This window comes from Taudactylus pleione, unplaced genomic scaffold (genome assembly GCF_031769625.1).
Source record: "Taudactylus pleione unplaced genomic scaffold, aTauple2 ptg000201l, whole genome shotgun sequence".
In the NCBI taxonomy this organism is placed as follows: Eukaryota; Metazoa; Chordata; class Amphibia; order Anura; family Myobatrachidae; genus Taudactylus; species Taudactylus pleione.
This window is the reverse complement of record NW_028284603.1, coordinates 53,392,869-53,418,891: the sequence shown is the minus strand read 5'-3', so window position 1 is coordinate 53,418,891 and position 26,023 is coordinate 53,392,869. Positions and strand designations below refer to the sequence as shown.

Sequence of the window (26,023 nt, the reverse complement as noted above, 5' to 3'; positions counted from 1 at the left end):
TAATTTATAACCTGTAAACTGTGTGTATCAAGTTAGTGCCCCTTATACAGTGCCCCCTGTAGTTGTGCCCCAAAATGCAATGGCCCCTATACTAGTGCCCCTTATGCAATGCCCCGGTAGTAGTGCCCATTAGTCAGGGCTCCCTGTAATTGTGCCCATTGAAGTAGTGCCCCCTGTAGTTGTGCCCATATGCAGTGCCCCTTGTAGTTGTGCCCCTTCAAGTAGTGCCCCCTGTAGTTGTGCCCATTTTAGTAGTGCCCCCTGTAGTTGTACCCATTTTAGTAGTGCCCCCTGTAGTTGTGCCCAGTAGTTGCACCCTGTAGTTGCCCTCAGTAGTGAGCCCCCTGTAGTTGCACCCAGTAGTTGCCCCCTGTAGTTGCCCCAGTAGTGAGCCCCCTGTGGTTGCCCCCAGTAGTGAGCCCCCTGTGGTTGCCCCAGTAGTGAGCCCCATGTAGTTGCACCTAGTCGATCCCAATAGTGAGCCCCCTGTAGTTGCCCCCAGTAGTGAACCCCCTGTAGTTGCCCCCCAGTAGTGCGCCCCCTGTAGTTGCCCCCAGTAGTGTGCTCCCTGTAGTTGCCCCAAGTAGTGAGCCCCCTGTAGTTGCTCCCTGTAGTTAGCCCCCTGTAGTTGCCCCCAGTAGTGAACCCCCTGTAGTTAACCCCCTGTATTTGCTCCCCCCCCCCGCGCGCACACTAACACACACACACACACACACACAAAAAAAACCACTTACCTTTATCCCCGCTCCAGTGCTGCTGCCGTCCACACTCCGGCGTCCGCTCCTCGGCAGTATGGGAGTGACGTCATGACGTCATTCCCATAGTGCCCTGCGGGACCCGGAAGACGGAGGGAGCTCCATCCTCCGGCTGCCGCCGGGGGTTTGAATAGGAGCCGGGCGCCTGCTGGTAACACACTCAGTGGGTGCCCGGCAGATGGAGGGTGCAGGGGGTGCACCCTCCGTAGTTACGGGAGTTCCGCCACTGAGTGGCGTAACTACTGCCCCCAAGCTATCCAGCGCCTCCAAGCCACCGCGGGGGCAGTAGTTACGCCACTGGATAGACGGGCTGCAGCGTTTGGGGGGCGGAGAAAGGACATTTCTGACCAAAGTTTCCGGAAAAGGGGGGGCATCGTCCCTGTTTATTTGGAGTTACGAGGCCAGGGTATGTGTCGGTGGACGCAGATATCCTGACCTCAAATGTGACCAGGAACCGGCCAGACTGATAAGTTTCAGCTTACACAGCCTGGCAAAAGGGGCAATCATCGCGACCAATGGTTACGATGGTGATCTGATTCAGCATCTATGGACGCTGCACTCGGATCTCTCACATTCAGCAAGGAGGTGTCTATTTCCTCCAGACACCTCCTGCTACATTTACACTTTGTTGGATGGTATTGCACAGCCGCTGCAATACTGTCCACCTCAGTGTGTATAAAGCAGTGATATTTCAGGGACACTGCATGCACAGTAGTTTCTGAGGTAGCACACAGAGATACATCCCAGAATAGTAACTAGATGGAGCCTTGTGGTCGCAACAAATGCTGATGCTTAATTGATGGAGCAATTTGTACCTTCACTTGTACATGGGATAAATATCATACACATAAATCAGATGGGTTAGAGACAAATTGTACACTACCGGGCAAAGGCCCTATTCCATGTCTAGGTGCAATGTGATTGGTGTGCAATGTGATTGGTGTGTAATGTGATTGGTGTGCAATGTTATTGGTATGTAATGTGATTGGTGTGCAATGTGATTGGTGTGTAATGTGATTGGTGTGCAATGGGATTGGTGTGTAATGTGATTGGTGTGTAATGTGAAGGATATGTACATATCTTATGATGTTTTATCCTCCAGTTTCCTGTCCTCTGGGTAACCCTGAATAGAACTGGTGGTATTGTGGGTCTTACACCAGTTCTGTTAATTATGTTTCACCCATGCCTAAATGGTGCGCCCCATAAGGGGCTTTTGGATCTGATATTCTTCCCCCACCCCATCATATTTTCATATTGATATTATTTGAACTTTTGACCTTCTAACATGAGAACACCATATACCAGGTCTGAACAATAAGTTGCTCTCCATGTGTTGTGAAACTACAAGTCCCAGCGTACCCTTATGATGAGCGAGCCAGAGAGGAAGGAAATAGAAGTACTGGTGAGGGAACCCTTGTTTAGTGCAATTATTTCCACGCTTTGTTTGTCACTCTATCTTCAACTACATGTCCGAGAGAAGTATGTGACCCCGATATTTTATTTTTTGAGTACAAATGTTACAAATTAAAAATATATAGTATATTAAAGCTAGCACTTGCAGTCTGCTATTTCAGGGGGGAGGTATGGTAATTAACTCCCTCCTAGCAGAAGCACAAAGGGACAGACACAAAGGGGTAAATTTACTAAGATGGGAGTTCTATTTAAGAAGTGATGTTGCCCATAGCAACCAATCAGATTCTACTTCTCATTTATCTAGCACCTTCTAGAAGATAATACTTGGAATCTGATTGGTTGCTATGGGCAACATCACTTCTTAATAGAACTCCCAACTTAGTAAATTTACCCCAAAGAGAGCAGTCAGATAGAAGGGAAGACGCAATGGAACTAAAGCGAAACAAATGCCTTTATACAAATAAATGGGGACATTAGATCAGCAAACTACTATAACAGGATAATTTATACTAAAGAGCTCTTCTACTGGATGACATCGCAAACTGATTTTTTTTTAAATGTATAAGGAGTCTTTCATACTGTAATGTAAGATCATGCCATGTACAATCATAAAAAACATGCGAGGAGTCTTTCATAGTACATCACAGGAGCTGTGTGCATCACACAAAGCATGTGTGATTGTTGTACATGATTGCAGCAACACAATGAGAGTGTGGCTAATACTTGGGCATTGTTTACTGGAAAATTTGGAGCATAATATATACTATTGGCATGAGGGTGATTCTCTATACTATATGCATAGGAGCTGTAAAGTTTACTAGGGGAAAGGGAATTGTACATATTGTGTGCTTATATGTGACCATGGAAAAACTCTAATAGTTCTACTCTGTTTAACTCTTTGGGTGGGGTGTGAAATTGAGGTCTGGCTATGGATGGTTATTAGATTGGTGGGAAGACTGTGGGTGTGCACAAAGGAGAAAGAAACATGAAAGAGGGGCTCTACTCTATCTAACCGGTGCCCCATGATTCCTGATAACAGCACTGTGACTGTATATTATTGGCATACGGATGTTTGGGTCTGATTCAGAGCCGGACACTATTTGCGCTCGCTCGGTCAGAAAAAAGGGGTGGCTATTTAAATTAACCGTTCGCTCTTTGCGGTCTGTTCACGCCTCTATGTCTGAACGAGCGAACAAAACATGCGGAAGTTTTTTTTATAAAAACACCCCCTGGCCACTCGCATCATACGTCATGTCCGCTATTTATTAGATTAATCGAGTACATCGACCGGCGTCTGAACTGCTCACTATTCTTGTGGTTGGTTTTTCCTACTGCAATCATGCGAGCAGTTCTGACTATAAAACAACCAAGTGACGTGGTCGATGACGCTGCTTTATTAATTATGCACACCCTTAAAATGCCCGTTTTGACCTTTAGGCACGCCTGCGTTCTGATCTCCACTCCCCGTTTTGAAGCACCTTCCCGTTACCACCCACAAACGCCTCCTCCTGTCACTCAAAATAGCAGGCATTCGCTATTTAGCGAGCACACGATTTTCGGTCGCACTGACTGGTTCACGCATGCGTATTACAATCCGTACGCATGCGCAGATGTGCGAACATCACTCGGAACGAACGAGTGGCCGCTTACGAGCGGCTCTGAATGAAGCCCTTAGTTTGGCATAGGACTACATTTGGTGGGCATGGGATCATTTATTATTGATACTGGCATGATAAACTATAAACACAAGGCTTTCTAGTATGTTGCAATACTATGTCTAATCTGCATTATATTTACCTTTAGCTACTGTATATCATAGAGTGTTCTCATTCACTGCTCAAAGCATGTTGCACTCGGTACACACATTGCACTGTGCACGCTAGTATTTATGGTTTCAGTGCGAATGTAGAGGGTGCATCACATTACAATCTCACACAATGCAATAAAAATATACCGCTGTTCCTGTATCATTGACACATATCTCATTTTGTTATATGTAAAATAAAAAGGTTCTGAATCATTTCCAGCTTTACTGTAGTTCACTAAGCAAAATGAGTCATTTCTTAATACCAATATTGACTGTATAACAAAGTAGTGATAAAAATAAGTTTTTTGCATGTTTGTATTAGAGCCTGATTAATTCATTTTTCATGTGTTTTATATTATAAATGGGATTCATTTCAACTCATTTAAGAGTATTGGATGTGCTATGAAATGAATTACCCTCTGTTTAATCTGTCTTCCAGATCAGTCCACAGATCTTTTTTTTTCTTTCAAAGTAATTTCAGAACATATATTATATTTTTAGGCTCTGGGAATAAATATTAACACAGGGTACACGGTGAAATAAATTGCATATTACGTTATTTCTTTTTAAAGTTTTTCTAGTAAAGAGAAATGCTAGCAACAGCTCAGCCAGTTTAACCCAAGGTATATTTTCTCTACCAGGTAATGACGCAGAAGGAGGAGTTTTTCTCTGCCTGGAACTCCTGTTTGCATCATGTTGTCTCTCTGGCTTTAGCACATATCCATAGAGGTGAGTAGAGACATCTGCTGACTACTGTAGCTGAACATTTTTTAGCTATTACTAATTTAAATAGCTGTATTTAGAACTAAAATTTTCCTTGTAAAACCTCCTTGTCCCCAACTTGCATATTATGGCGATGCATAAAGAGTTCCACTTCCATTATTCCCCACCTGCCGCGTTCACTTCTATTGATCCTCAACTGGCAGAGTGCAACACAAGGGGCTGTTAGATTAATGGGACCCAAGTTGCTTGCCTGCTCTAGCAGAAGAGATTAATCATTGACCATGATGCACTGTGGGTGAGAGTCTAAGCAGTGCTGAAGGGCCCAGCTTCCTGAACCCATGGCTTTGCATGGGGAAGCAATCGGGAAGCCGACTGCCTATATACCGGCAGCCGGCTTCCCGACTGTCTTATCCCGGCAAGGGTGAAATGCCGGGCGTCTAGATGTAGACGCCCGCATTTCCCCAACGCCGGGAGACCGGCGCCCGGCATCACGATCGTAGTGATGCCGGGCGCCGCGAGCGGACAGCCGCGGGGGGGGGAGGGTTAGGTTTAGGGCTCCCGGGGGGGACCTAGGGTTAGGCACCCCCCCGGGAGGGTTAGGGTTAGGCTAGGGGGAGGGAGGGTTAGGCACCCCCGGGGGGGACTTAGGGTTAGGCACCCCCCCGGGGGACTTAGGTTTAGGTAGCGGGGAAGGGGGTGGTTAGGGTTAGGCACTTAGAGGGGGGATTAGGGTTAGGCACTTGGGGGGGAAGTTAGGGTTAGGCACCCCTAAGGAGGGTTAGGGTTAGGGGGGTTAGGTTAGTGGATACTTACCTATCCACGATCGGGATTTCCAGCGCTGTCGGGCTTCCGCTGCGTCACACTCTGCTCCATGCGGCCGGCGGTATTTCATACCCATTCCCTTTGCATGTTGGTGTGAGGGAGGTGTTAAATAATAATTTGACTCGGGTAAAATTCTTCTGTAAATGCCCTTGTACAGCTGCAATGAATTTGGGCAATTTGGCGTTTTGCAGATGATTGTCCCAAAAAGTCGGCAATGTATGGGGTTCACTGATTGCCGATTCCAATCAATCGAGGCTGTAGATTGGTAGTGTATGGAGGCAATCAGTCGAATTGCAGACTGTTACTAGTAAAATTATGCGTTTTTCAAGAATAGCAATCTGTGACTTGCTGAAAATGATCTGCAAATCGCTGAAAAAATATCTGTAATGTATGGGTGCAGATTGGTGGATTGGGGAATCTTTAAAAATAAAAGAGCCATGTAAAATGTCAGCTAAAAACCATGTCAGCTTTGCAGGTCTTCATAAAGTGATTTTTTTTTTGAGGTTGGGTACAGGATGCAGGTGCTCAAAATCCTGATGCCGGTATCCTGACTGGGTTACAATGCCGACATCTACCGGTAGTAGGCTAACCCAATCTCTAAACCTAACCTTCCCTCCCTGCAGCCGAAACCTAACCCTCACCCCCGCAGTCTAACCCTTCCCCTAGTGCCTAACCCTAACTTCTACCTCTTCCCCTTACCCCAATACTTACCGTTGGGATTTCAGTGGTCGGAATGCTGGAGCTGGGAGATGACTGGTGTCTGGATTCCGACCCTGGCATCCCGACCACCGAGATCATAACTACAGCCCATATTTTGTTTATACAATTAACTCACATACCACATGCACCCCAGATCTAGTAGTGGTGAGTGCGGTGGATCAATGCCTTTTGAATCTATCTATCTATATCGATCAGCCATAACATTAGAATCTATCTGCCGTGTGCTGCCAAAACAGCAGATCCTTTAAGTCCTGTTAGTTGTGAGGTGGGAACTCCATGGCTTGGACTTGTTTTTCCAGCACATTCCATAAATGCTCGATCGGAGTGAGATCTGGGGAATTCGGAGGCCAAGTCAACACCTTGAACTCTTTTTCATGTTCCTTAAACCATATCTGAACAATGTTTACAGTGTGGCAGGGCGCATTATCCTGCTGAAAGAGGCCACTGCCATCAGGGAATACTTTTGCTATGAAGGGGTGTATTTGGTCTGCCACAATGTTTAGGTAGGTGGTACATGTCAAAGTAACATCCACAAGAATGCCAGGACACAAGGTTTCCCAGCAGAACACTGCGCAAAGCATCACACTGCCTCCGCTGGCTTGCCTTATTCCCATACCATAGTGCATCCTGGTGCCATCTCTTCCCCAGATAAACGATGCACACGCTCGGCCATCCACATGATGTAAAAGAAAGCATAATTTATCAAACCAGGCCATCTTCCTCCAGTGCTCCAAGATCCGGTTTTGGTGCTCACTTGCCCATTGTCGGTGCTTTCAGCAGTACATTGGTCAGCATGGGGATTCTGACCAGTCTCCGGCTACATAGCCCCATTTGCAGCAAGCTTGTCCATTTTTCCTGCTTCCAACACATCAAGCACAAGTGGCGTATGTGTGTGTGCGTGCGTGCGTGTATATAGATAAGTAGCACAGATACCAGCACTCAACTAACAGCAACCTAAATCCGTAATGGGCAATAATTGAGTTACTGTAAGAGTGACACACTTGCTCAGGAATTACTGCATGTCCTTGTAGTTGCAGCACCCATTGATATTTATAGGGCCAAATGGACTAATGCGCACTTAAACAGTTGAATGTTAAATCACATTAAGGGGGATGAATAAATTATATGAAGTGGTGGACCTTTAACAGTATGTGTAATATGTGTGAAGGTTTGTGGCCCAAGAAAATCTCATCATTGGTGGCAGTGGATGAGCTGAGATAAATTGTGGTTCCCATTGTAAAATGCTGTCCTCAGCAGCATTATCTTACTTCTCCCCTGTTACTGGCATGGTTTGTTCCTGACCTTCTATATGCTTACCATGTGTATGCATACTGACCACTATTACCATTATCCATCTTGTTCCTGATTTCTCCGTTGTGCCCATGATCTTGACTTTCGGCCTGTATTCCACTTCCAAATCTGTGCAACTTTTTGTATTGCATTTGTACCCTACCTGTCATTCTTCAACATCAAAGTCCTATTGTACCCTGGCACATGCACTGTAATCTGCTGCTTACTGAGGATTGCCAGGACTGACGATTCAGCAAAGCAGATTACCTTCTTGCAGGGTCTTGGTGAATACCAGACACTTATTTGACTCTGAAATCCATTGAGCTAGCGCCTTTTATTAGCAGTAAATTGGGTTCACTTACTGTACCCGTGGAACACTGGTGAAGTTGTTCTACACATTCACATGGGCAAACCATCAATACCCTGTCACACAAAAAGTATGGCATGCTAGGGATGGATGGCAGACTACACACAATAAAGAAAAATATAAATCATCATAACAACAGTTGACAGATATATGGATTAGCAGAAGCAAACCAAGCAACGATCAGATTACCGCAGGTTACAGGTGACTCAAGGTCACCGACAGCAAGAAACTCAGCAGGATGGGGCCCAGGACAAAGAATGTGGACCGTGCTTAGATAATTTGCTTGTCTGCTCCCACTAAACAATAAAGCTGTTTTATTATTTTTGTAATACAAGTACAGTTTTACTCAAGCACATTGAACATATTGGTGGTTCTGTACACAGATGGGCTGAGTTAAATATGTGCTTTTGATTTGAAACCTGCAGCTTTCATATCGCTCAGTGATTTTCTTTATTTCTGTTATCTGGAACTCACATAGAAGGGAATGCAGTCTATTAGGGGAAATCTTCCTCAGTAGGCATTGCATGTATGTCATACTCATATTTAAAGAGATATATTTTAAAAAAAATAGAGTTTATTAAGTTTTTAGGTTCATAAACAGTTAGTGGATTAGATACAGAAAAAAAGAAAAGGGAGCATTGAAAATTATACTTAATTATATATATGGAAAACATCAATAAAAACATTTATAAAAAAAAGAAAAATGGTTTCAAATCAATTATAATGTGAGTCTCAATAGTTCAAAAATCACAGTGTATATTACATATAAACAAATGATAATAACAAGAGTAGTGGCAGTCACTAAATCTGGTATAGACATCCACTACAAACCAGGCAATATATCGAAGGTACAGTGTAAGAAGGATAAGGAGGAGAAGAGGGGGGAATGTTAGTGCGGGCTAGTAGTGGGAAAGGGAGAAGGGGTTCTGTAGCTTGCCTTAACTTGAAAAGTAAGACTGAAAGGGGTCGGGAAGCAGAACTACCAGGAGGGGTGTTGGAGTCAAAATGGGCCAGCCAAGTGTTCCATGTTTCCAGGTGTGAGCAAATTGGGTGGGACAGCCAGGAAGAATACTAGTGATACGTTTGACTGTATTAATTTGCCAGACTTTATTGATTAAAGCAGTAATCAAGGGTGAAACCATTTGCTTCCAGTTGAGGGCTATAAGGGATCTAGATGAAATATATGACTTATGAGTTAGTTTCTGAGTATATTTAGGGACACTCGGATTGGGCCTGAGAGCAGTACATAGAGAGATTGGTGGGAAGGAGACTTGCGTAACAGCAAATATTAAGTCAAAGACTTTGCGCCAAAACAATTTTAATTTGGGACAGCTTCACCAAATGTGGGACAGAGTGCCTTAAGAACACTTCCCCCAGTAAAAAGCTAAGGATGTTAGGGAAATAGCATGTAGACGGACCGGATACCATTGGAACAAAAGCTTATAAGGGTTTTCCTTTAGGCAGACGCATATGAATCTCTTAGCAACCTCTTCTCTGATACAAGACCAGGTCTCTGGTTCGAGCATCTCCCCTATATCCTCCTCTGATCAACACTTATGCAGTTCTTTATCAGGTTGGCCATGTTTAAGCAGTGGAGAGTAAAATGTGGATATTTCGGGGTAATTTTACTAAGATGGGAGTTCTATTAAGAAGTGATGTTGCCTATAGCAACCAATCAGATTCTACTTCTCATTTATCTAGCACCTTCTAGAAGATAATACCTGGAATCTGATTGGTTGCAATGGGCAACATCATTTCTTAATAGAACTCCCATCTTAATAAATTTACCCCTTGGCCTCTGGAAGATGATATGCGTAGACATAAAGCCTCAAAAGTGGAGGGCAGTGTTGGGCCTCGTGGTTTAGTTACAGCGTTGAACAATTGGCAAACTTGTAAATATTGGTAAAAGGTTGTGCTGAGAGAACTCATGGAAAATATGTCTGGGTGCTAAATCGGACAGAAACTTAATATTATGCCATGTCCATTGCAAAACACCAGGGTGATATGAGGATTAGTTAATGAAGAGAATGCGCGCGAACAAAAGGTCCATATCGACAGAAAGAAAGGTAAGGTGGGAGGAAGTAGTGACATAAGTGGTCTATCTTTTGGTGCCATCCAAATCAAAGTGTATGGAGACATCATATGAAGAAAGTTGGCTTCAGTATCTACCCATAATCTAGAGTTAGTATCAGAGTGGGACAGCACAATCTGTGTTAAGGGAGTTGCAAGATGTTTGTGTAGGCATGTTAGGCCAAGGCCACCATATCTAGCATGTCTTTATAAGACTCATTCGGACTCTACGTTCCTTTCCAGTCAGACAAAATATGGCATGTGCTGTTGAAGAGCCTTAAAGACATTTGAGGAAACTGACTCCAAGAGTTTAGCATAGGTAGAGTTGCCTTAGCATGTCATTCATTTTCACTGAAGCATATTCTGCTTATCCAGAAAATGCAGTGACCACTCCATGTTCGAAGGTCCTTTTTAAGAGAGTCTATAAGGGGGAGATAGTCTGTTTCAAAACGCTGGTCATATTGTGTCGTTAAGTAGATACCTGGGGTTTTCATTTAAAATGAAAATTTGCCTGTAGATGTCGTAGGTCTTTGGGGACAATATTAAGAGCTACAACTTTTGTTTTATTGTTTTAATTAATTTTAAAGTTGGATAGTTGGGCATACATTTTAATTTTGTTAAAAGCAGGGGGAGGGGAGTGGAACATGGGGCTTGGTGATAGTGAGAAGAATATAGTCGTCATACAATGTCAGTTTATACTCAGAGGAACCATTTTCGTGATGTTAGGGCAGAGTCTGGCTGCAAGGGGCTCTATAGTGAGGGCAAAATGGAGAGGCGACAAGGGGCAACCCTGTCTAGTCCCGTTCTTAATTAATGAAAGCAGAGGAGGAACAGCCATTGGCAAGAAGATGCATTGGGTTTGTAATATAATGCTGCAACCCCATTGAGAAAAGAGCCAGATAATCCCATAGCATGGACTCATATTCATATTTTTTTAGATAATTATTTTTTTTTCTTAAGAGAGAATGAAATAGCATCCACTCATTCTTATTCTACCTATTTGTTACTGTCATGAATGTAATTTTGGCATCTTGTACGCCCCTGTTACTCACCTGTGTAATATTATAACAATGCTTTGTACTTTGGCTATGGTTATCTATTTTGTAGTCTTCTTATGCTTTGCAGTTTGAGTGGAATTATTTCTTAACAGCTTATTTATGCAATCCCTGTTCTGAGCCTGTGCTGTATGATTTGCACTATAAATACTAACTTTGGTCATTGCATGAAACAACAATAATTAGCTATGACTACAGTATTAATTTTGTTTTGATTTTTTTTTTGCAAAAATAACTATTTGAAAAAACAGCAGATTGAAGACTTTTCCCCACCAATGAAAGCTGCGAGTGAATATTGTTAAAAAATGTTATCGATGTCCTAGTTTATATAAGGGTAGAGTCAGACCACCCTTCCTTGGGATAGCATGCTTTGGGTAGGGGGAGGAGAGGGAGTACCTTGCCATGGGAGAAAGCACTGGCAGTCAGCAAGGGCCAGGGGATGGATTTTTAGCATTTATGGACTTGTTTTTTAGACTTTATAATAAAAATAAAATGCATGAAGAAGTCCCTGTCTGTATGAATTTACAATCAAAAGAAGGAAAACAAGAGTCTTAGGAATCTATTTATCAAACAGACCTAAAGAGTCCTATTTTCGGCAATAAAATATATTGTTCGTAGATATTATAACAAAAACCCATATTGCGCATGTGCAGTACGGGTCTGCGATCCTGCACGCAGTCCGGCAGCAGACTATCAGTGGTTGACAGTCAATTGCCATGTCTGGCAACAGATGTGATGTCGCAGTCATTGTGGGGGAAGGAGTGGAGAGGCCAGGATCTTCTGGCCTATTTTACTCATCTGTGTGGCGGCCGACTTGTGTGACCCCATGGACGCAGCTCAGATCAGTAATGCATGCAGGAGGCGTGACGCCTACTGCTACATTACCATATTACAGTTATCGCAGCTGCCATAGCATATCCGTCCGCAGCTGAATCACCCCCTCTGTTCTGCAGTGATTTGTGAAACTCAAGTGATTTTGGAAGCTATACTGATTTCTGTTCTGTAAGTCAGTCTGCTCCTGATATACCCTATTCCAAATGGTATGAGAATATGTCTGCTGCCTGCACTGTCTGTGTTTATTACACAAAATGCAACCATATAATTATACATAAAACATATTTTACAGTATTTACACATAATACCATATGTTGCTTCATCAGATCAACAATGCATCCCAATACATCATACCAATAACCCTTACCCTCACCACCCCCAACTTCACACCCCTAACCATCCCACCTCCCCCTCACCCCCCACCACCAACTCTCACCACCATCACCAACCCAAGTAGCGAAAAGGTAAGGTCAAGCATCCAGATGTATGTAAAGCATTCCTCTAAAATTTAGTAAATACAAAGTGAAGGACAGAAAAGAACAGAAAACAGTTACACAAGGACTCAGGACCGAACTTTCGCTACCCATTTAAGGGGGCCTCAGGTGACGCCACAACCGTGACCAGCTGACGGCGTCCATCCTTCCTTTATCCATGTCCATCATCCGCTTCACCTCATGCAAGATTTCCCCAACAACTGATGTCCAGGGAAGGACTTTACCCCTAATGCCCAATTGACACCGTGCGTTCCATGTATAATACCGTACTACTAGGCTAACTAAAAAAATTGTGCCCAAATCAAATTTACCATACCCCTTGAATGCTCCATAAGCCCATTCAGGGTAACTCAGCCCCGAAAGGCTAGGAATACGTAAACGCCTTGAAACTCCCTTATAAACCTCTATGTTATAGGGACACTTACAGAAGAAGTGGTCCATCGTCTCCTCCTCCCCTAGACACTCCTCACGTAGACAACCACGATCATCGGCACTCCTTACTTTAAGGTTACCTCTAACATAGAGCCTTCCATGGAAGGATAGCCAGGCGATGTCCCTAAATTTCAGAGGAATCCTCTGAGAATTAATCAGAGCCAATCCCTCCGAACACATCTCACCTGGGCAATCCTTTAGGGCCAGCGGAACATAGAAGTAGGTCTGCAGAATTCTTAACCCCATCTCCCTCCTGGCCAAGCCTCTCACATCACCAACTTCCAAGCCCCACCGTCTCATCACTTTCAGACACAGGATCACGTAGATTGGGAGGTAGCCTCGCCTAACTCGGGGTATCTTGATTCGACCTCCCTCCATCCATTCTTTGAGAAAGGTAAACACCCATTCCCCGAGACCTTCTACCCATTGAGGGGGAGTCTCTAAAAGCAGACTCCCTATGTTTAGTTTACAAAAGGTTGTCACAAAAAATACTACAGGGTTGACCATACTCTGGCCTCCCTCTTCCCTCAATTTGTAGGTGATACCTCTTTTGATAATATTCATCCCATTTCCCCAAAACATCAGAAAAAACAATGAATTTATCTTGGACCACATGGACTGAGGCAAAAAAACAGACATAACTGACATACAAAAACACCGGAATCAAGTAGGTTTTGCATAAATCAACCCTTTCCCTATAGGAAGACTTCCATCTTCTCTAAACAGATACTTTCCGGGATGCAATTTCCAGCTTTTTCTCCCAATTTAGGGTGCCATAATCACCGTGGTTGAAATAAATTCCTAAAATTTTTATCTGTGGACTGGCCCGAGGGAGGCTGTCCGGTAGGTCAAATTCTGTCCCTTCCTCCCCCATCCAGAAAGCTTCACACTTCTCCTGGTTTATCCTGGAGCACGATGCTTCAGAATACATCTTGATGAGTTCTTCCACCTTCCGTGCCTCTGCCTCTTCAGACAGGAACACCGTGACATCATCAGCGTAGGCTACAACTTTCAGCGTAGGCCCAGGGCCCAGCTGCGCCCCCTCCACTGCACCATACTCCAACCTCCTTATGAAGGGGTCGATAGCCATATACATACAGAAGAGGGCTCCGGGGACACCCCTGACGAACCCCAGAACCTACACCGAAAGTAGCACCCACCCAACCATTCACAAGTGGGAAGCTTTCGGCCTTTCTGTATATTGTTTTCAGCCAATTCACCACCCTCACAGGAAATCCATACCATTCCAGTACCCTCCATAGGTATTCGTGATTGACTCTGTCAAAAACCTTGGATTGATCCAATGCTAGTAAGTACTTTCCCCACCTCTCAGCACGGCACCGCTCAATGACCTCCCGGACACCAAGGACAGCACTAAAGGTACTACGGCCTTTCACCGTACAATGCTGAGAGGCTGAAAGCAGCCATTCCGTAAATTCAGTCAATCTGTTAAAAATTATTTTTGCCAAAATCTTCCTATCTGTGTTGAGAAGAGCTATGGGACGCCAATTCTCAACACACAGGGGATCCTTACCTTTGGAAAGTAATATAAGTGCAGACAACCTCATGGGAGGGGGAAGACACTCCTCACCCAAACACTCATTAAACACTTCCACAAGGCGAGGGGCCAAGATTTCTGAAAAGGTTTTATAAAATTCAGACGTTAACCCATCTGGGCCCGGATACTTTTTGACAGATAACCCATCAATTGCTCTCCTAACCTCCTCCACACCTATATCACTCTCCAAACAGTCGAAAGAGACATCAGGCCTCACAAGTCCAGGTGTTCCCCTCAGAAAGACCTCCATCCTTTCTCTGATAAGTAACTTCTCTGATAAAAGGTCAGAGTAATAATCTACAATGACCCCCAGAATACCCTCCTTTGTCTCCTGAAGGGTACCCTGGTTATCACGCAGCCCTCTGATCTCTCATCTCAGCCGTCATCCTACGGTTCTGATAAGGATCTGGCGAGTGGTAATTCCCATAATCCCTCTCCAGAACCAAAGATGCCAGCCGGTTATACTGAAACTCTTTCATCAGAGCCTTTACTCAGGAAATTTCCCCACTACTTCCCTCCTCAGAGATTAAGAGGTCCAATTTCCTTCTCAAAAAATAGTAGGATTTGTTATTTTTCAAGTTCTTTTTGACTACAGATCGTCTAAAGAAACTCCAAGTTCTCTTTTTGACCTCCTCCCACCACTCGGATCTACTCCATCCTGCCTCCAACAGCGATTCCTGTGCCTGAAAGAAATCTCTAAAGGATTGTCTCACTCCCTCCTCCTTTAGGAGGTCTGAGTTAAGACGCCACATCCCACTGCCCTTCTGAAGGGATTGTGCCGCATTCAAGGTTACACTCAGAAAACAGTGATCCGAAAACTCCACCAACCTTACCTCAGGAGGCAAGGTCTTCAGAGTTTCCTTAACAAAAAACCTATCTATTCTTGACCTGCGATTACCACTAAAATATGTGTACCCAGTGAGATCTGGAAAATGGCGAATATGTACATCAACCAGACCAGCCTCTCTAATCATTCTAACTAAATAATTTGTATCATAGCTCAACGTTGTCCTTGCGCCTCCCCTGTCTTTAGGCCAAATCACAGTGTTAAAATCACCTCCAAAGACAATTTGTTGAGCTGTGAAGAGGAATGGTTTTATCTCTCTGAAGAGGCACTTCCTATCCCATGCCTTCTGCGGACCATAGATGTTAATCAACCTTAGGTCGTGCCCCCTCAGAATGACATCCAAAATGATACACCTGCCTACTTGTAACTCTATAATCTTGTGTATGGTTACCATGCCAGTAAAAAGCACTGCCACCCCACCGTACTGCTCAGTCGCCAGAGACCAGTAAGATGGACCCCTCCTCCACTCCCTCTTAATCCTATGGAGGGCGTCCAACTTACTTATCCTTGTCTCCTGCAAAAACAAAAAATCAACCTCAATTGTGCTGAAAAAATCAAAGGCCATAAAGCGAGCACGATCGGAAATAACGGAAGCCACATTAATCGTGGCACATCGTATGGGCTGGGGATCCATATTTCTAGATTATAGAAAGCAGAACCAACCTTACCTTTTCCTTACTTTTCCTTAGGGGGACCCCCCTCCCCCACACCCTCCACTCTCGCACCATCACCATCCCCAACACACATCACCACTCCCTGCCCTACTGGATCCGGAGGCTTAGGATCCACAGACCCCTGAGGAACTTACTCAACAGGGTCTATATCAATTCCTTCCTCGTTCCTCTCTTGAGGAACTTTCTCCTTCTCCTCCCATTCTGCCACTTGACTTTCCCTTTTTCCTACATCACCCTGCAACTCTGTTCCCATTTCATCCCATTCCAATTTTTGTGGATCCTCTTCCGCCCTCCCTTTCTTCCCTTGCCTTTTTTCCTCCTTCTCCCCCTCCTTCCTCCTCTTCCCAGTCCCTGATCCCTCTCCCACACTCTCTTTCAAGCCACTTTTCTTCCCCCTCCTTCTAGCTACTTTAGGAGAAAAAACCAGCTCCCCCTTCTGTCTTACTATTTCCCCCTCCTCCTCTTCATCTGTTGAAAACACGTCAAATATATTTGCCAAAATTAAACCCTCTTCCACCTTCCTTTTCTTCTTATTTTTCCTCTTAACCTCCTGAAAACCATCCTCCACCTTTTCATCTTCTTTCCTCTGCTCCGCTACTTTCCACCTTGTCACCCTCTTTTCTTGCACCTCCACCGACCCCCTCAGCTTCCTACCTTCTACCTCTACCTCCTGTTCTGACCCTTCATCCTCACATATGTCAGCCTCTGGGCACCTGCTGTACGGATGCTCCTCCTGCCCGCACAGGTTGCATCTGACACTGTTACACATCCTTGAAGTGTGCCCTATCTTTCCACATAGCGTACATTTGGTTACACCACAGTCTCCACTCAAATGACGTGTATCCCCGCATCTAAAGCACGTTTTGGGTTGACCTTGGTAGAATACCTGAATTCTGTCCCTTCCTATATAAGTGGCAGATGGCAGGTGATTTGCCCCAAATACAGTGCTTAAGATCCTCACTTGAACCGTATATGCACCCCCCCACACCCCCTTCGTATAATCTATTTTCGTTAATCCTGACAGAGCCTCACAGTGCCTAGATAACCAATATTTAATATCATTTTCCGGAATCGATTCATTCCGGACTAATATTGTCAATTACACAACATCCTGCCTAGATATTAATGTTGCAACATAGTCACAGTACGGTTTTTCTGTTTTTACAGTCAGCCACATACCCCAAAACATTTGCATGCCATAACTGGTTTGGAAACTGACATCAAAGTCTCTCGACCTAGGGGGATGAATACATGCAAACAGATCCACAGCAGAGATATTCAGAGTAAACAGCATATTTAAAAAAACTTCCTTCCCCGGCACCTCCCCCTCCCCTTCCCACTTGAATTGAATTACGTTCCTTCTTTTTATTCCCTTCCCACTCTCAACTCTGGAAAAAAATTTCCTTCCTTCACTTTTCTCCCCCGATAATGCACCAGCATAGGATTTTTTAGTCACATTTTGTCCATTCATGGAATCACCATCCCCAGTGTGCTGACCCGCATCAGTCTTATTCATTCCAGATACAGATGCTCCTTTGTTAACATCACTACTGCTTGTCTCCCTCCGTGCCTGATTTTTACTGATAAGCTCCAAAGCAGCTTTAACTCTAGCTGGAGTCTCCAGCTCCCCGTACATTATATCCAGCAGGGCCCTTTCCTTAGGCTGCAATAGTTCCTTCTCCATACACGGCATTCCTTGTGCCAGGATACCAGGTTTTGCTCTACTGGCCACTTTCAATGTATCTTTAACTGTCCCCGTAGCCACCACGGACCCTGAGGCGACCACAGGACCCGTTGGCCCAATAGGGAAACCAGTCTCCACATCTATCTGCGCCCTTCTCGTCCCCTCTCCCCCGGTCCGCACCGGGCGCCCTTGCCTACCTATCGGAATCACAGCAGAGGTATCCGGACCCTGGAAAACATCCCCCAGCATGGTGGAGACACCCTCCGCAATCCGAGCAGACCTCTCCACCGTACCACGGGGGTCCCCCATTCCTCCACCTACCTGCTGATCTGCCGCGACGCCCTTCTCGATCAGCCGCTCCAGACCACCAGCTTCACTGGAAACCTCCGCTGCCACCGCTGCCATCAGGACCTTGGACGCCAGATACTCCTCCAGCGTCAGACTCTCTCACTGCCGCTGTATCATCACCGGGAACAGGTATGTTAAGAATGCCGCTGCTGCTGCTCCCCAGGATCTCCGTCCCGACTTCCACACTGACCGGGTCTCCTGCCGCAACAGTGCACACACTCGGGGTCCCCACCACGTCACCATCTCCAGACTCAGCAATTACAGGTATATCTGTACCCTCCTCTAACCGTTTAATTTCGGCCATCAAGGGGTTTTCCTCCTGGGATGCCATACTTAGCTCCCCCGCTGTCAGGTTTGCTGGCAGTTCGCTTGAAGCGGCCATCCTCCGCCTCTCCTGCCTCAGGGTCTTCACTCTATTCTTCACCCTGTCCAGGGTGTCTGTGAGCTCTACGATCAGCCCCCGCAGCCGCGGTTTCTCCCAGGTATGAGCCTTATTTCTTTTTTTCTTTGTGTAGCCGATTTTTGTGTTCAGCCTTCTTGCCTCCACAACTGCCTCCTCCAGGTTCAGCCGTGCAACATAGTCCTCTTCTCCGCTGGAGACAGGGGACTCCTCATCTTCCTCCTCTTCACCTGCCGAGAACATGGGGGCTACGGTCTCCCCCTCTGCACTGTACTGTGGATTATCGGCAATACATGCCTCCGCTCTACCCGTGGTTACCTCACCACGGGGAGTCTCCACAGGCAGTTTGGGGAATCCCGCTTGCGGCTGCCTCTGCCTCGCGGCCCCCGCACTCCCGCCAACACTCTCCGGCTTCAGCACCCCGGGCTGGCTGGAAACATCAGCCTGATCTTCCGCCCGGGTGTCCAGCTGTAAGGTAGCTTTTTTTCTCACAGGTTGGGTCCGCGATCCCTTCTGCAAGGGACCTTTCCCCTTCCCTGCCCCAGGAGGGTGCATCTTTCCTGGGGAAGCCCGCAGAATCGCTGGCTGTAATTTGATACTCCAATGGAAGTCAGGAGCTCAACAGCACACGTCCTGTGTGCACTGTCATTTACTCCTAATGTGTATAGTTATCCAGGTTATAGGCAAAAACAATGTAAAAAAATTAAAGCTGCAGGTGTACTTCAGGATCCAGTCTTCAACCCGGTCAACGCCCTGGAATCCCAGCTACTGTGTGTATATATATATATATATATATATATATATACATACAACACTTATGGCCAGCACTCCTTCTATTGAAATGTGCGCCCGGTGCCTTCCTCAGTTACCCTTCCCAAGCAAGGAAAAGGCCAAAATCTATAGCGTAATAGGCAGCACTCATGGCACTATACTTGCCTACGATTGTATTGTTTTCTTTGTGAAGTCGCCGTGGATCAATTGTAATAACGAATATAGCAACCATGCTTAAAGCTATCTCTCTCTCTCTCTATATATATATATATAATTTTAAAAAAATTTCAGTATGACTGGAACTAAAGCTGTGATTGCATTTATCTCAACTGTCACAACCACCTCTATTCTTTTGCGATTTTTGGGGGGGCATTTGTGGCAGGGATTTTTTTGTAAAAATTGGGACGACAAGTTGCAGCAACTCATGTTTTAAAGTCACAGTTTTCTGATGGTTTTCCCTTAAATACTGTACATTCAGTGATTTGAAACTCGCCCAGAAAACCTGCAAGGTGAACAATTATCCCAGAAGGTGGGACAGACTCTTGGAGAGAGCAGGAGCTGTGAGATAGAGGGTAACAGACAATGGATTAACTGTATTGAAAATTATGATGAAGCCAGTAGCAAAAACCAAGGAAATAAGTGTCTAATGTAAATATGTCTGTACCTGAGCTCTGCATTGTCACAAACAAAGAATGTTCAGTAATCTTATTTTCTTTAATTATCTCATCTTACTCAGAGTTTGCCGTTCTGGCCCTGATATTTTCCCACACATTCAGGCTTATACACCAGGGTTGTGTCAAAGCACATCACCACAAGTCTTGCATAATGTTTAATTGCAAACACGTCACTCCGATCATCTAGCAGAATATACTTCGAAGAATGGACTATGCTACAGAGCTAAGACCTAAAATACATGTTTTTACACCCAAATACTCTTTATCTACTGAGAGATCACTATGAAAATAGCAGATGTGAGAGAGTGGATGTAGGTTTTACTCTGCATAGGGGATGGAACCACAACATTCAGTAATTGTATCTCCACCCTATGTGTTTACTGGTTCCGATAACCTGACTCGTTGAGCTTCATGGCTGCCAGGCACAGGGGAAAATTTTTTTTTTTATTTTGCTTCTGTCCGGCCTCAATGTCCACTTGTGTGCATGGCTGGGACAGCCGTCACTGTGCCTCATGATTTGGTTTGTCAAGGAAAAAGACCATCAAGAAATGTCAGCCAGTGTTTGACAATTGTGCAGACTTTGGGAGCAAAGTCATGTCTAAGCCGTAGCTTCCTAGCAACCCTTATACCCAAAGCAGTGGTGTGATGCTTTTTTTTCCATATACTTCCCACTCATGCTCACAGAGAAGGGATGTCTACAAAACCACTGTGTGTTTACAATACGTTCACATAAATAGCAAAGAAGACTTTTGTAGCCCTCCAGGGACCTACTGGGTCAGGGAGAAGTCTGGTCCTATTTTAAGTATAATTTGGTATTCTGACTTTAAACCAAAAAAATTTATTTATTTTTCTGGGTGTAGTTATCTTTTCAATTAACTTTACCTTATTACTAAAGTTTAACTGGTTGTTTCACAATATTCTTATTAAACAATGAGGAAATATTGCGTGCTTCATATTTCGTGAGTTTTATCTTACAGTAAATGGCATTTCAGTATACCCAAGTGCAAGCCAGGCAGGAATGAGACACATAGTTGTGTAATTTGCTTTCCACTGAATTACAATTGGCTACATTGGCACATGCACAAGCCAGAACCACTGGGGATGGATCCTCTCCCAAACACAAATGGCTAAAGGTAGCCCATAAGTTGCTATAAGCTAACATCTGAAGATAGCGTTAGCAGCCGGGACCAAGCTTTGTAATGGGGGCAGATGTGGCTGTCGGTAATGAAGGGACCGCGGTTGATATTGGACATAGCTGCTGCGGTCCCTCCTTCTTAAATCTTGGGGATCAGTGGCGGCTCCAGGGGTGGGGCTCCACCGCAGTCCAAAATTCAAATAGGGGAGTCACACAGACTGTCATTTCACATGCTGCCAAACATTTCTGGCTGGGACTAACTGGCAGTTGGTGTGGCTCCCCTATTTGAATTTTGGACTGTACTGCAGCCCCACCCCTGGAGCCGCCACTGTTAGGGATACTTAGGGGTCTATTTACTAAGCAATGTTAGGAGATAGAGTGAAAAGTGATAAGAAAGTGATAAGGTGCCAGCCAATCAGCTCCCAACTGTCATTTTTCAAACACAGCCTGTGAGATGGCAGTTAGGTGCTGAATCGCTGGCACCTTATCACTTTTCACTCTGTCTCCTAACACTGCTTAGTAAATAGACCCCTTAATATTTGTGGGTACCCTACGGATAAGCTGCAAATATATTTTAATAAGTATGCCCCTAAGAGAGTGCCCCCACCTTTTTGCATTGAAAAAAAGCACAAGTTATAGACATGCATACAGTTGATGAGATGTCGTCAGAGAAAGTGCAGAACCATAAAGCACAGTCCCATTCAGACCATGTTACTATGTCTCCCAGATATATCTCACAATTTACAATTGTTTGAAATAAAATACAGTGCGGTCAATGTGGGATTAGAGACCAAAACATTAATAATGTAAGTTTATGGGGACTTGAGTTTAGTCTGTGTAATAATGTCTTGTCTGCTTTGGATGCTGTATACATTAGCTTTTATACAAATAATAGATTTGTTGTTTTCAATCATTACAAGTATCACATAGTAGACTAGAGCTTTCATAGCCTAGAATAAACACGTGTACTGTATGTTTCTGGAAGCTAAGTAAAACCAAGAGCCTAATGTTGAGTAGGACACATCTCCTGTTTTTGAGCCAACTGTGCGTGCATCTGTATCACAAAACACGGTGTGTGCATGAGCCGCGCAATGTGTCCAAAGTTGCAAGTAGGTGCGTGTGTGCTGTCTCTTGTGCAAATCGAGCCCAGCGTTAAATAGTTATTTATGGGCGGCAACTGGGCAGCGAGTATCAAGGTGCATTGAGCCGCTAATTCTGGTGGGTGGGTATGTCCATCTCCACGCGTACTGCTAAGTTTCTGACGGATCTCTTACACCAAACATCGGGCTGGTGCAAGTGCTGATACATGATGCCGACTGCGTCTGTGGATACTAGAACAGTGGTCAGGATAGGCTTGCACTTTCAAACGCACAGATTTGCGACTTAGGGCCATATCCAATTAGACGCAGAAGCATTACGTTTTCACACACTGTCAGACCAAATCTGGCACTATTTGCACTTATGTGCACTCCGCTATTCGCGCTATCCTATTGCACAAGACACGATGCAGCTTTTGTGCAATATTATCCATGCTGTTAGCGCCGAAAAGTACAGGTCTGTTAAGTCTGTTAAGGGACGTAAAGGGTTTGGGTTCTTAAATTGTGTCTGTTAAGGGACGTAAAGGGTTTGGGTTCTTAAAGTGTGTAAAATGGCTATTATAGGCATTTTTCTCTATCAGTGAAAAAATTATAGAAAGCTATAATTTTGGGAAAGAATACATGCTGTAGTTAAGTTGGGGGTACATTAAACTGGGTGTAAGTATGATTTTGTGTCTTAAAACTGCATTTAAAAAAAAACTAGAAAATACACCTATCACATGCACCTGCAATCCTAAAAACACCAGTCCCATCCATAGACCGCCCAAAATACCAATCCCACTACTTCAAACCCATTTTCCAACACTTTTTACTTTTTCACCCCAAAAATGACATCATTATTGGCCAAATTTAGCTAACTGAACCACATCCCAACATTTTTAGCCATGCTTTGAGATGGTGAAAACTTTTTGCAGCTTTTGACTATGGAGAATTCGCATGTGCGAAAAGCCTTTAACTAATAGGATAGCACGATACGTATTTTGTGTGAAAGAGTAAAAAGATGGCACCGGTGAATACTTTGCGCACAAACTTGGCTTATTAAGTGAGTACAGTGCCACAGCCGTAGGGAAAAGTGACCACAGAAGTAACTGTATGTGACTCAGAATTAGGCCACACGTATGGTCAGTAGCTGGAGGGAAGATCTTAACAGTAGAAATAAATATGATATTTGACTTTATTTTAAAGACATCTTTATTTGCTTCGTTAACACATTTTTTATGTAGATATAATGTATTTGAGTATGATATCTCTAAACAATTAGAAAAGTCAGTTTTATATGATTATCAGCTGATTAACTTATTAAACACTTATATACAGATGTGTGTGTATATACTAATATCTGTCTGTTCCAAGTTGGCGCAAAAACTGCTAAACTGATATTCATAAGCACTGCATCATTTGTATTGGAGACTCCTAGAAATAACCGGCACTTTATCCGTAAAGTTAAAGCTGAGCAATAACAAAAACAAAATGTATTGACATAATCAATGCAAGAGATAGGTGTGGCCCCATGCGTGCAGCTGGTAAGGGGTGGGAGGAGAGGTGCTTTTGGTCACTCAAACAGGATAGGCTGCATACCAGGCTGTGTACAAGGCACACAGTGACATTGGTGTGAGTGGTGGGTGTAGTCTCTGCTGCCACCAGTCTGTATAGCGCTGCTGGTAGCCCCTGTCGACCTATTGCCTGTCTATCTTCCATTGTCTACCCAAACATTGTCTAGACAATGTAGATCTAATGACCGGATACCCTGTGGGATACAACAGATATGAAGGTTAATATATGTGCTGATATTCAAATGCTGCTGTTTAATTTTCTGTTATTTATATTTCTACTTCAGGGTCCATAGGGGTCCACAGGGTGACCTTGGGGTATAGCTGGATCCTGGATCCTCGGGCACCACGGAGTTAAAGCTTTTAGCTGCTCCCAGGATGCACTTGGGTCCAACCTCCCCTATACCCCGCCCCCGAGCCACAGGCACCTCAGTTTAAGATGGTGCCCGGCCGGAGTCGGGTCACCCTGCGGGGGGGGTCTGCAGGAGCAGCCCCCTAAAGCTTTTTTAACTTAGTTAAATTTATTTATTTTTTGACTATAGTTTTTTCTTTTTCTCCAGAGCGGCAGCGCTGGGCTATCTGTAAGACGCCCACGCTGCCGCTCCTTCTCCCTGCTGGCGTCGCGACGCCAGCACTGAACTGGGGATCGCGGCGGGGGAAGCCAGAGTCTGTACTAGCCGGACTCTGGCTTCCCCCGGGACTGCTGCCGGAAGACGCCGGGGAGATCAGGTAAGCCGCGCACCGCTGATTAGCGGCGGTGCGCGGGTAATGCCTTTCATATGCAGTCCCATGCCCCCGGTCTAGGGGACAGACCGGGGGCGCTAGCGGTGGCGGCGGGCCCCCCCTCCATCGGAGGCATACCCCGCCAGACCACTAGACCACCAGGGTAATTAAGCGGCAAGCGGGATGCCGCAACCTTGGGGGTTAAATATGCTATCCAGGGGAGGAAGCCTTCCCTGTCAGCGGCTCCTCCCCTCAGCTCAGCGCGCCTTTCAGCTCGGAGTCTGGCGTCGCTGAGCTGCAGCTACTCGGGCCACTCCTCCTCTGAGGTCTCCAGCGGCCATTTTCTTACTGGCAGCGTGGATACTCTCAGGGAGCACGCGGACCGGTCCCCCTGTGTACCTCTCCCCCGACAAGGACAGTGTACACAGCGCTATAGCCCTCCCAGACACTGAATCTGGGAGGTTGATTGTAGTGGAAAGGTGCAGTGAGTATATCTTCCTGCATGGTATGTGACTTTTGCTAGTGCTGCCTGTCTGTGTCTTTTTTCTACTTACTGTCAGCCTGTACCTATCCCTTTCCTTCTCCTACAAGCCCTACAGGTGTGCGGGGGAAGGGTGTTTCTACTGACCTCACCTATATAGATCACGTATTTGTGAGGTCCGTCACATACAGTTGTGTGCTACACGGTGCCATATTGTGGGCTGTTGTTCAGCACACTGGTGAGTGCGCACGTTTTCTTCCTAAGTCATGTCTGAGGAGGAGATTGAGCACTCCGGGGCTCCAGCATTGTTCTCCTGCAGGCGCTGTTCTGCAGGAGTGGATAGGGAGGATTTGTCACAGGACGGCCTGTGCGGACGGTGCCAGGCGGTCCCTGGTACGTCTAAACCTCCCATTTCGCAGGAGCCACCATGGGCGATGTTTTCCCAGGTGCTGGTGTCCATCGCGGACCGTCTGTCGGTCCCGACTGCCGCCCCTACTAGGGCGTTGCCCCAGCCTGCCATCCCCCATTCCCCGGGTGTCCCACAATTATTGCAGACTCCCCCGGGGTCTCAGCCTGTTGGTCCCTATGCGGGGTTGCCAATGTATATTCAGTCCACCCCTGTGGCACAGCCGGCTGTGGTGCCGTTTCAGGCTCCTGTGACAGCTCCTCCACCCTGGGTGGATGCGCTTTCCCACACTGTCCAAGATTTGGCGGCAGCATCTTCGGCTTTTCAGTCGATGTTGCGCAGTGACGTGCCCTCCAGGGCGTCTAAACGCTCAGTCATGGCACAGGCTGCGCATCTTTCGGATTCTGAGGGGTTCTCGGATGATGGTGAGGTACAGGATGACTCAGCCTCAGATGCCTCAGTCCAGGAGGTAGACACTAAGTCTTCCATCAATGTGCGGGCTCTGGTTAAGGCGGTGCGGGCTATTCTTCTGATTGAGGATGAGGCACCCGCTCCCAAGTCAAGGTATCCTAGTTTTAAAAAAGCTAAGGTTACTTCTACAGCGTTCCCCTTGTCTGATCAGTTGACTGATCACATGGCGGTGGCCTGGCAGACGCCCAGTAAGCGTTTCCTGCCACAGAAACGCTTGGCGTCCAATTATCCATTCCCGGAAGCGCATTGTAAGAAATGGGAAACTCCGCCTGCAGTCGATTCCCATGTAACACGCCTCATCAGGAGTGCTACTTTGCCATTGCCGTCTATATCCTCGCTGAAGGATCCTACGGACAGGAAGGTGGAGACTTGTCTAAAGTCTATTTATTCTCTCTCAGGGGCTGTAGCCCGGCCGTCCATGG

At 45.5% G+C, this 26,023-nt stretch overlaps 1 protein-coding gene across 2 annotated transcripts in view; it reads left to right on the top strand.

Annotated features, from left to right (window-relative positions):
* Positions 1–26,023, top strand: part of ACOXL (acyl-CoA oxidase like) — a 549,975-nt gene that overhangs the window by 368,118 nt on the left and 155,834 nt on the right. For both annotated transcript variants that reach the window (XM_088477381.1, XM_088477382.1), the window contains exon 16: positions 4,617–4,704. In XM_088477381.1, coding sequence (XP_088333507.1) covers positions 4,617–4,704 — 88 coding nt within the window. The remainder of the gene's footprint in view (positions 1–4,616; positions 4,705–26,023) is intronic.